The sequence below is a fragment of the Nicotiana sylvestris genome, chromosome 11 (genome assembly GCF_000393655.2).
Source record: "Nicotiana sylvestris chromosome 11, ASM39365v2, whole genome shotgun sequence".
Lineage (NCBI taxonomy): Eukaryota > Viridiplantae > Streptophyta > Magnoliopsida > Solanales > Solanaceae > Nicotiana > Nicotiana sylvestris.
The window spans coordinates 129,624,492-129,636,953 of NC_091067.1; the positions used below are offsets into that span (position 1 = coordinate 129,624,492).

The 12,462-nt window shown below is 39.6% G+C and overlaps 1 protein-coding gene across 1 annotated transcript; it reads right to left on the bottom strand.

The window, feature by feature from the left end:
- Positions 1 to 6,839: 6,839 nt before the first annotated feature.
- Positions 6,840 to 7,451, bottom strand: LOC138881648 (uncharacterized). The gene has a single exon (XM_070161892.1). The coding sequence runs from the start codon at positions 7,449 to 7,451 to the stop codon at positions 6,840 to 6,842; it is 612 nt and encodes a 203-aa protein (XP_070017993.1).
- Positions 7,452 to 12,462: the final 5,011 nt, after the last annotated feature.

The following is a 12,462-nucleotide window of genomic DNA, read 5'->3' on the forward strand; positions in this document are numbered from 1 at the left end:
GACAATGACAGCTTACTCTAAACATTCGAATCCCTTTCCTGCTCATCCGAGCTCGTGACATCCATGTCAACACCGAACCACAACCTTTATCCTCAATTTCAAATTCCATACCACTCACTGCACCCAACATGCCAATATGTGATAGCACAAGATCTTCATCATAACTCCGGAACCACTAATAGATTAATACTTCATCATATAGAAACTTTTCACTTAACTTATTTCAGGAGAACCATAGCAACACACAAGTGAATTCTCATAATCGTAGAATATGTACATCTTCAAATAGTGGTCTAAGCCACCATAGCCCTTCCGGGATTCGCCTACACATAATAGGCCATAATACTAGAACACTTCCTAATAAAATCCATTACGGCGGCCGACAATCCTCACACGTTCCATCACATTACTTGCATAACTTAATCACGCTAAAGGAACTAATCACTACCACCAGAATGCCAATTCAACCATGGCTAACCAATCCCAACTTCTTCCTATTTATCTATAATTGCCTTAGAATAATAATTACTTAATTCAACACATAACGTACTCAACCCGCACTCATCCTGAGTGGCCTTGTAACACGAGATCATGTTGTCTCAAATCCCACGAACCAATTCATACCTTCCTTGTGCGCATATTCGCATCTCAACTAATACATCCATTCTGATAATTCCTCTATGAATCTGAAGTTATTTTCTCTCATTCCCCCAAATGTTACACTGCAAACTGAAGATATCATAGAACTTTCCAAGCCTCTTTTCATAAATCTACTGCAAAAGCTCGATTCTCAACCATACTTATGGGCTCAAAATCATTAGGCACCACACTTTAACTTTTGAATCCACTAGGACCGTTGTTGAGAGCCACACACTCTGACTTGGTCACAAATATAATCAACTCCATAAATCTTCTAGCACATGAACACTCTCTCGACGAAGCACCCGGCCGAATTACCTTCCTCCAAACCCGCATCTATACAAGGCATAAATCCTGAATCCTTCCCCAAGTCTGAACATGAGTAAATAAGGCCAACTATAGCACACCTTTAACAATTTCCTTGCTCAAATAACCTCTTATGTTCTTTTCCCTTAGCTGAAATAACCCATCAATATGCTAACAACCAGAAATCTCACAAAATAGACGACCATGCAATCCAACCGTAGGTGGTGGGACTCTCCCACTTAGCTTGAAGCCACTATCACACAACTCTGGAATTCACCAAGATTCTTTATCTCTTATTAATATGACCTTGCGCAATCAAACCGCCTGATTCCTCGAAATCCTTTCATTAGCATTTCATGAACACTCTGAACCTCTATCAACATTCACATATTCGACCTCTTACCGGATGGCTAGCAAAATCCTTTGCAGAACTTTGCCAACCACGCGACCGCTGACCTGCTCACAGTAGATTACCCACTTGAGCCCGTGCTCATCCACCAGCTGCACCAGTCCATTCTCTCCTTGTGGACACCAACTAAATGTGCGACAATATCTTCCTATCCGAATTCATGTTGTATCCTTCTTCATATCAACCAACTTATTTTCATCATATCCAATCTCCCGCTGTATGCTAGCTAATATTTCAAATTAAGCACGTGGACCCAATCACCGTCCACTAAATTTCTCAAATCATTCTAAACTTTTCCTCAAGGTGTGCAGTTATCCTGCCACTGAACCTATATGCTACTCTGCTACTCTCCCACTTTGGTCAAAGTCACTCCTTTAAGCAACTACTCGACTCTTATTTCCCACACTTGGACTTCTAGGAGTTTAATCACCACACGACACTTCCCACATGCCCTTTCTCATCCTTCATGCCTAGTCAAATTCGCAGCGGGAAACATCACGCACCACATCTGCAGTACCATTAAAATTCCTCGATTTAGAACCATCACTACACGTCATATAAGATTGAATGGGAAAGAAATGAAGGCATAAGCCTCAATGGGATCAAACAACACGATGAGGAATCAAGAAAGGAAGTGCTCCTAACAGCCTTGTAATGTCTCAAAGATAAGTACAAACGTCTCCGTACTGATCCACATGACTCTAATGGACTCGCTCATGACTCGTGAGACCTAAGGGAACCGAGTGCTCTGATACCATGTTGTCATGACCCAAAATCCACTAAGGGTCATGATGACGCCGGACACCACTATCATGTAAGCCAACACCAAATAACTAGAAATTTCTCGTCTTAGATATTTCTGAAATTATTTCCTTTATACAATTAAACAATAATTAATAAATTTCACTAAATAAATAATGATACCTTTAACAGTTTTAAAATACTGAATAATCCTATAGACATCCCAGAACCCGGTGTCACAAGTGCATGAGCAATTTCTAGGAAAATAATATAGTACAATAACCGTCTGGAGTACAAATTGAACAGTAGAGAAAATACGATACAGTACTCAGAAAGAGACTCTGCTGGCTGTAGGCCATCTCGAGAAGTGCATCTCGCCTAAGTCTCCATATCAACCATGCTATTGCGCCCAATGAGGCCACTAGACGTACATATGCATGTGCAATAAAAATGCACAACAAGTGTAGCATGAGTACGAAAACAATGTGTACTCAGTAGGTATCCCATATAATCTCGAAGAAGTAGAGACGAGAGGTCGACTTCGGCACTTACTAGTGGTCCAAAATAATACACCAATAATATAGTAAACCAAGGATTTTTATAAACATGACTGTAACTCAATAAAATGAAGCAAGTAAGCAATTCTTTTATTCACAGGAAATTTCCAAATTCGTTTCCATCATTTATACATTTATTCTCAATCCGGGGAAGCAATATCCTCATTTATAAATACCAAGGCAAGCTATACAAGCATGCGCAAATCATGCCGAGGACGTATGGCCCGATCTAACAATATTTAAACTGTGCACTGCCAGAGGGTCGAATGACGCGAACCATAGATGCATCTATTACCTCACTCGCAAATCATACATGCGACACAGTCAAATATAAATAAACAATCACCCCTCTCGCGAATCACACATGCGATGCAGGTACACATAGAAACACGCATTCAAACAGTCAATCAAGACTTCATCAGGGAAAAACAATTACCTAAAGAAATGACAATTCTCTTTAACGGTCAAGAAAATGATGTTTAATTCCTTTAGAAATTTATTTACCAATTCAATATGATTTAAGCATTTTAATTCGACAACAAGATTCCAAATATTACAAGTAGAGCATGCTTTTGGGTCCTAGACTACCCGGACTTATGCATAATAGTAGCTACGCATGGACTCTCATCACCTTGTACGTACGTTTCCCCCCACAAATAGGAGCACATATCCAATTAATTCACCTATGGGGACAATTCCCTCTTACAAGGTTAGAAAGGAGACTCACCTCGCTACGAAGCCTATATCCCAATTCAAGAATGCACTCAAACCTCCAAATCGGAGTTGAACGATCCATAAACTATTCAAATGGGGTAAGAACTAGTCAATACATGCTCAAGAGTTCATATTCTAATTATTAAACTAATTTCCCAACCCTAAATGCAAGGTTCCTAAAATTCATCCACGAGCCCACGTGCCCGGATTCAGAATTTTTTTGAAGAAAGTTGTTATCCATAACCTAAGCATCAAGAATATATGATTTCTACTAAATTCTATAACAAATTTCGTGGTTAAATCTCATTGTAGCCAAAACCCTAGCTTCTCACCTAAACCCTTGATTTTCCCTAATTTTTACATGTTAATCTACCCATAATCTATGTATTTAAACTCATATTGTATAGAAATTACTTACCTCAATGTGCTAGGTGAAAACCCTCTTCCAAAAGCTCCAAAATCGCCCAAGAGATGAAAGGAAATGAGCTACACGGTCTAAGTTTCGAAATTAATAGTTGTGCACAGGCCTCAGATGTCACATTTGCGACACCTGGTTCGCAAATGCGACAAAACCATCGCAAATGCGAACATGGGTCTCCTTTGCCAAGGTCGCAAATGCGACCAATGAGTCGCTAATGCGGACTCTCCCTTAGGTCAGGCTCCATCGCAAATGCAAAGCCTTTCTCGCAAATGCTAATTTCGCAAATGCGAACAATTTCTCGCATTTGCGAGACCTGCATTTGTTGCCAAGAACACCAAAAAATCTAGTGTACTTCCAACTCCTCCCGCATGTCCGAAACTCACCCCGAGGCCCCCGGGACCCTGTTAAATCACACAACTCTGTCCCATAACATGACACGGACCTGCTCAAAGCCTCAAATCACATCAAACAATGCTAAAACCATGAATCACACTCCAATTCAAGCTTAATGAACTTTAGAATTTCAAACTTCTATATTTCGATGTCTAAACCTATGAAATCATGTCCGATTGACCTCACATTTTGCACACAAGTCATATTTGACATTACGGACCTACTCCAACTTCCCGAATCAGATTCCGTCCCCGATATCAAAAAGTTCACTTCCGGTCAAACTCCTCAAATACATTCAAATTTCTATCTTTAGCCAAATGACTCCAAAATGACCTACGGACCTTCGAATTCACTTTCGATCGCACTCCCAATACCAAAATCACCATATGGAGAAATCCCCAGACTCAGAATCTCAAACGAACATTGATGAAATTGAAAGGCACTTTAACCCAAACTTATGAAATCCTTCCAGAAATGCTAACTTCCACAATAGGTGTCGAAACGTTCCCTGGTCTTCCAAAACCCAATCCGAATATATGCCCAAGTCCGAAATCATCATACAAACCTGCAGGAACATTCGAATCTCGATTTTGAGGTCCTTTACTCAAAAATCTAATCTAAGTCAATTCTTTCAACTTAAGGCTTCCGAAATGAGAATTCTCTCTCCAAATCAACTCTAAACTTTCAAGAATTCTATTTCGACCATGCGTACGAGTCAAAATACCTGAAGTAAAGCTGATCATGGCCTCAAACCACTGAACGATATGCTAGAGCTCAAAATGACCGATCGGGTCGTTACACGAGTCCTTGTAGATTGACTGTTCATCTTCTCTGTGGACAACTATTTCTTGGTTTTCATGTTTGAACTTGACCATTTGATGGAGAGTAGAGGGAACGGCTCCCGCGGCATGTATCTATGGTCTTTCTAAGAGAAAGTTATAGGAAGTGTCCATGTCTAGAACTTGGAATGTTACTTCAAAATCTGCAGGGCCAATAGTTAGGACCAAGTCAATTTCCCCTGTCGTATCCCGCTTGACACCGTCGAATGCATGTATGTAAATATTGTTAGGTTTGATCCTTTTAGTACCAATTTCCATCCTTTATAATGTTGATAGAGGGTAAGTGTCAACTCCAGACCCACCGTCTAACATAACCCTTTTCACATAATATCTTTCACACTTGACAGTCAAGTTAAGAGCTTTGTTGTGTGCGGCTCCTTCTGGTGGCTAGTCATTTCGGCTGAAGGAGATTCGGTTGACCTCAAAAAACCACTCTGCCATTCTTTCCAATTGTTCAACCGTGGTCTCAATCAGAACATACACCCCATTCAACTTCTTTAGAAGCACTTTTTGATGTTCATTTGAGCTTATCAGCAAGGACAAAAGTGAAACCTGAGAGGGAGTCTTTCTAAGTTGATCAATTACAGCGTACTCGATTTTTATTTTCCTAAAAAATTCCTCCGCTTCTTTAGCGTTAACTAGCTTCTTGAGTGGAAACTGATTCTACTTTGTTTTGTTCAATTCTTCTAGGTTGTGATACTTCCCAGATTGGTTTGTTTCATTTACTTTTCCCATAACTTCCTTTCCTTTATACGTGACCACTGTTTTATTGCAATTCCAAGGGACGACAGTTGGGTCTCTTATGGGTTTATGTGGTGCGCGGCTAATGACCATAGGCTCATCCAGCCTGGGTGGAATTGTTGGTCTTCACACCACGTAAGTCCCTTTTGGTACATACATCTTTGGCATGTTCAATGTGGCTTTATTCTATTCAAATCTTTTAGGAGGGCTCAACATGAGTTGTTCTTTCCTGGGGGCTTTAGGAACATAAAGAATGGTATTTTTGGCAGGTGTTGCCCCTATTTTTGTTTCTATCGCCTTTTCTGCCGTTTGGTGAGTGGAATTTATCTTCTTCTCATTTCTAGCATGTTTTACCACCATTTTGGGTTTCTTTTCAGAGTTGGCGATGGAAATGATAGCTTTTAAGGCTGGGTCAAATTCTTTGTCCTCACAGATCATCCCGATGACTGGCCTATTGTTGTGAGCCGGTAATGGGTTATTGGTTACATTAGGGACTTCCTCATCCCTTAGCATTACCTGCTTTTGTTCTAACAGATTCTCGAATGCTCTCTTAAGGGTCCAACAATCTTCAGTGTCATGCCCTTCCGCCCCTGAGTGATAAGTGCACTTGGTACATGGTCGGTAAGATGGAGATTCTGGATTCTATCTGTTTGGAGGTACAGGCTGCAATAGACCCATTTAGACTAACTTCAGGAATAACCTAGAATAAGACTCACCAATAGGGGTGAATTCATCCTTCCTGGGTGGTTCACGAGGGTGGGGGTGGGTTATATTGGTAATTAGTAATTGTTCTGTGGTGGACGAGGATTATACAGAGCTTGGTTAGGAGGGTTATTTCTTGGAAGTGGAGCTATGTTTAGGTTATAATGTTGATGTGGCCTTGCGTGTGGTTGGGCATTTATTACCACATAAGGATGCGGGGCCATAGCGTATGCTGCATCCTGGTGGGGGTAGTAATGTTGCGGGGTCCTGGGAGAGGGACCAAAATAATTTCGGGGCTGACGAGATTTTCTCAAGCTTGAAGCCATCATGGCTCCTTCTTCTTTCTTCTTCCGGTTTGTTAATCCTCCCGAGCCGCTCTAGATGGCTTGGGAAGTGGCTCTTATAGTTGATTGACTTATCATGCGGCTTGTTTTCATGCCGTTTTCTACCATTTCTCCAATCATTATGGCCTCCACGAACGGTTTACCCATGGCAGACATCATGTTTTGGAAATAATTGGCCTCTTGGGCCTGTAAGAAGAAATTGACCATCTCGGCCTCATCCATCAGTGGTTTTACCCTAGCCGTTTGTTCACGCCATTTGATAGTGTATTTCTGGAAACTTTCTGAGGCTTTCTTTTTGAAGTTGGTCAAAGAATTCCTATTGGGAGTGATGTCCACATTATATTGAAACTGCCTTACAAAATCGCAGGCCAGGTCATCCCATATGTGCCAATGGGAGATATCTTGGTCCATATACCACACTGAAGCAATTCCGGTAAGGCTCTCTCCAAAATAGGCCATTAGTAACTCCACGTTTCTACCAGCACCCCTCAGCTGGTTACAATATTGCTTTAAGTGAGCGATCGGGTCTCCATTCCCATCATACTTTTCGAACTTTGGTGTTTTAAAGCCAACGGGTAAATGCACATGAGGGAACATGCATAGATCAGCATAGGAAACACTCTTGTGGCCACTCAGGCCCTCCATATTCTTGAGGTTTTGCTCGATACTTTTCATTTTTTGTGATATATCTTCTTGTTCAAGATTCTACACGGCTTTGTCCTGTTCTATAGGAGACTCACATTGTGGGTGCTGAGGATAAGAGTTTAGGGTAACCCGAGTGGAGTCCAGTTGAAATTGGGGTGTTTGGAAAGTGAAAGTTGAAGGTTCAAAGCCTTGTCGAGGTAGTGCCGGTTGCGCTATAGTATAGGCTGGCGGTGTTGTGAACACTATAGATGCTATTCCTGAAAACAGTGCCTGGGGGCGAACCTTAGAAGGTGTACCAGTGAAATTGGCCGACATGGTGGGGTACCCAAACGGGATGAATGGGTTGGTTAGTGGGATAGGGACATTGGTAGTTCCTCCCGTCCTGGGGATCAATTCAGGGAATCCAGGGATAGCACTGGGTGGCTCTCTGCCATTGGACCATGCATCTTATATTTCTAACACATGGCATCGTAGACTTCTATTTTCCTCTTCAGCCGCTGACTCTGGTTGTGGGATAATCAATGTCAGGCTATCTTCGAGCTCAATGGTGGCTAGTGACTTTTTGATGCTATGGCGATACTTCCTTTAGATCTCGTGAAATAAGGGTGTGAAGCCAGATTATCACAAAACCAACCACTTAAAAATAGAACCTTTTCTTAATAGCATACATAACAAACCGGTTAGTTCGAGACATTTAACACATAGGGAATCGTATATTGGGGGATGCAATGCACTTGAACAGTTAAATGTGTCTAAATGTCTGCGATAGCTGTATGGCTCATCCCGGCCTTGCTATTTCTTTTATCAAATTTCAAATCCTGAATCTTTTTCTTTCTTTTGCTTTTTTTATTTTTCCACTCTTTTTTTAATTCGATTTTCCTTTTCTTTTCTCTCCCTTCTTTTGGCTTATTTTTACTCAGGTTGTCTATAGCTATGATCGAATCCGATGAGGATTGCCTACGTATCACGATGCCGCATAAATAAGATCATTACGTAATTCAGGGAATCAATGCAAAATAAAAGAAAATTTTGGGGTTTTTAATTTTTTTTATTAAACAAAATCTTTTTGGTTTTTCTATTACAGGGACTTAAAAGGGCTGACGACTATTAAAGAAAACATACAGACTCAAAATAAACAACAACACGGCTTTAAAAGTAAAGTATAGACTCAAAATTGAAAACTTAAAAGTAAATAAGAGCTTCTATTGGTACTCTAGGAGTCTAAGGGACATTAGCCGGTCTTTGTGCATGCCTTTGTGCAATATCTTCTTGGAGACGGTCTAAATCATCCATTACCTGGCGAACGAAGGTCATCATAGTAGAAAAAAAATAGACCTAGTCATGTCTTCACATTCGTGACATTTCATCACGACATAGTCAACTATCTCCTTGATCCTTGTTCTGATAATTCCTTTTTCTTGAAGCAGACACCCGATTTGCTATGCCCGGGCTTCTAACAATTGTGCGTCCGTGTTGTTTTGGTCCTGTAGCTGTTGTACACTTTCTTCTAGTTGGCAAATTAATGCGTAGCAATGCTCTTTTTCTGTCTTAAAATCTTTTTTTTGCCGGACCATTTCATTTTCAAGGGGCAACAGCTTTTTCTTTAGAACTATTACTTCTTTGTCATATTTCTGCTTCAACTGGTGGGCTAATTTGGCCAACTTTGTTTGAGCGTTTAGAAAATCTTTTTCGGCCTTTGTCAAGTCAGTTGCATAGTCATGTAACTTCATTCTTAGGTCATCTTTCTCGCTCCTCACAGATGTTTTGGCGGCTATACTCATGTCCCGGAGTTGGGATCAGAGCGCCTCTCTCTCGGGTCAATTTTCTCTTTTCACCTTCGACCACATGCACCTGTAAGTCATTGTCAAATACGAGGTTCCTCAACTTTTCCTCTAAGGCATGGATGGTGGCTTGATATTCTTTTCCTTTTCTCCCCAAGCCAACCATTCTTGGGCTTTATTATCAAAAGCTTGGACATGAGGCCTTTTGGCGGGCCTTTTAGGTTCGGGTTCTGGCTCATCATTAATGCAACCCCTTTTCTCAAACCATGTGGCGTAGCCCGGGTCTACTTCACCTTTCGCAAGATCGGGCACTTGGGTATCCTCTTTCAAGTATCGGCAACCATCCTAGATTTGTTGGACTAAAACCTCGGGAATTGGGGCTTAAGGGTGTAGTTTAATGACTTGGACACTCGGGTCTTCATCCTCAGTCACCACTTGATATCTTCCCAATTGCCTTAGAACCCTTTGCGGCGCATAGGGCTGACATGTATATGACTTCTCTCACCGGGAGCCATCCTAAAGTCCACTTAATTTGATTTGTCTTTAAAGTTCTCAAGTGGACGATCCAAGCTTCAACCCCTTCCAGAGAGTCGTAATCTTTCACTCTTTCTCCATAGCTTTCAATGAAGTTTCTCTTTCTTAGGCCATAGTTCATAAATTTTGGATGATGGAGAAGGTGTTCAATTAACCACATTTGTAAAAAGATATTGCAACCTTCAAAGAATGTCGCCCCAACTTACACTGTGTCAGTGCCCGGTAGATATCCGACAATATTAGTGGAGCAAGTGTGTGATCTTCCTTGGAGTTAGGACCAAGGGTGTTAATCGGGGCGGGCTGACCCGTTTTCAGCCCGCTTCAACCCGGGTCAGCCCGGTTCAGCCCGCTACTGTTCATATTAGGACGGGTTGGGACAGGTTGTTAAGGGGGGCGGGTTGTGTACGTTCACGTTTAGATTAACGGTGCCCCGAACACGTTGAACCCGAAATCACTTAACGGGTTGAGCATGGACTGCAGCTCGTTAGCAGCCCGGTTACCGTTTGATTTTTTTTATAATTAAATTGGACTGTTCCCAATGGTCAAATTCAGAAATGACCGTTGGGGGAACGGCCAGAAATTGTAGAAATGGCCAATTTTTGCCCCCTATTAATAATATAGCCCTCCCACCCCAAAATCTAAAAATAGCCCCCCTTCTTCTTCATTTTTTCTCACAAATTCACTCTCTTACTACTCTAATTCTCTCTCAAGTATCAAACTCTCAATTCTCTCTTGATATTATAGTTCTTAAATTCTCAAATCTCAAATTCTCAATTATTTATTATTTCAAGTTTCATCAATTATTTAGTTTAGCAATTACAAAATTATTATTATCAAATATCAATTATTCAAGTGAAGTGTGGTATCAATTATCAAGTATTCAAGTATTATCAACTATCAAGTTTCGGTCTATTAATTGAAGTTTGAATTTTGATATCAAAAATTCAAAATTAGTGCGGCATAAGGAATCCCGGTACACTCGTTCCATCTCTTTCTCTTATTTGGTATACACTTATTTTATTAATTAGTTTCTTAATTTAATTTCTTACTTGAATTTCCTAATTTAATTTCTTACTTTAATTTATATAATGGATTTACTTAGAGCGGCCAAAAAAGCGTGCACTAGTAGAGGTGGTAGTAAGAAAACTTCAAAAAGAACAAGATGTGGTGTTGGTTCTTCTAGTAGTTTTACACATATTTCTGAAAGTTCACCTGAGAATTTAAATGTAGATTATGATCGAATGCAAGAAAATTTTGGTATTGATGATGATTTAGATGCTTTGTTAGATGATATTCAATCACCCGATAATCTTGAAACACCACCACCTACACCTGGTAATGCTAGTCAAACTCAAAATGTTAGGGGTGCAATAAGTAGGCCTCATCTTCCTATTAAGAAGAATCGACGATTAAGAAGTAAGTGTTGGATGTTTTTTGAAAGACTAGAAGGTCAAAAAAATTATGTAAAATGTAAAATTTGTAGTGAACATTATAAACATGAGCCCGGTAAAGGAGGGGGAACGGGTCAACTTCGTAGGCATATGGAAGAGAAACACCTTCTTTATTGGGGAGTAGGCGAGGAATCTGGGCAACAAAAACTTAACCCGAGTATTGGGGGTTATTGGGTAAATACGATATTAAGAAAGACCGGGAAGAATTAGCTAAAATGATTGTTTTAGGTTGTTTACCTTTTAGTTTTGCTTCTTACCGTATCTTGTTACTTATATTCAAAGAATTTATAACCCTATGTTTAAAGGTATTCCTAGAAGTACTTGTAGAGCTGATATCTTTAGGCTTTTTGGACAATATCAGATATATATACGTTATTTGTTCGCAAGTCTTCCTTGTAAAGTTTCTCTTACTTCTGATATTGGTCGTGCTGTGAATGAAAATGATTATTTGACTATTACATACAATTGGATATATGATAATTTTTGTATGCAAAAACGTATTATTGCTTTTAAATATGATGAAGATCAAAGTCATACTGGTGCATTTATAAGTAATACTATACATAAAGTTGCTATATTTTATAATCTTGCAGAAAAAGTTTTGTGTATGTCATTTGATAATGCTTCTAACAACACTGTTGCTATTACAATATTAAAACTGCATCTACACCCACCAATTCTTGAAATATTTCATGTTAGATGTGCATGTCATATTTATAACTTGATTGTGAAGAGTCGACTTGAATTATTTAGAGATTAAATTACTTTAGTTAGGAGAGTTGTTGGTGTAATTCAAGGAAATAATAGAAGTGCTAGATTAAATGCATTTAAGGAAAAATATGTACATTATGGACTAAAACCAAGACTCATGCCTGAAGAAATAGTTACTAGGTGGAATTATACTTATTTGCTCTTAAGATGTTGTTATAAATATAGAATGCCTAAAACTGAAGTTGCTAATTCTCATTGTACCGATCCTAACCGTTTGTTAACATCTAGAACTTGGGAAGTCATTCATGATGTTATACAATTTTTACAAAAATTTTATGTGGCTACACTTGAGTTTTTTGGAGCTTATTATCCTACCATTTCAAATTGTTTAGTTCATATTGCTGAAATTTCTCTTTTGCTACATAATTTGAAGCAGAAAGAAGGATATGCTACTGTTGTTGAATCTATGCTAGATAAGTTTAAAAAGTATTTCTACCCAATTCCTTATATTTACCTAATTGGTGCTATTTTAAA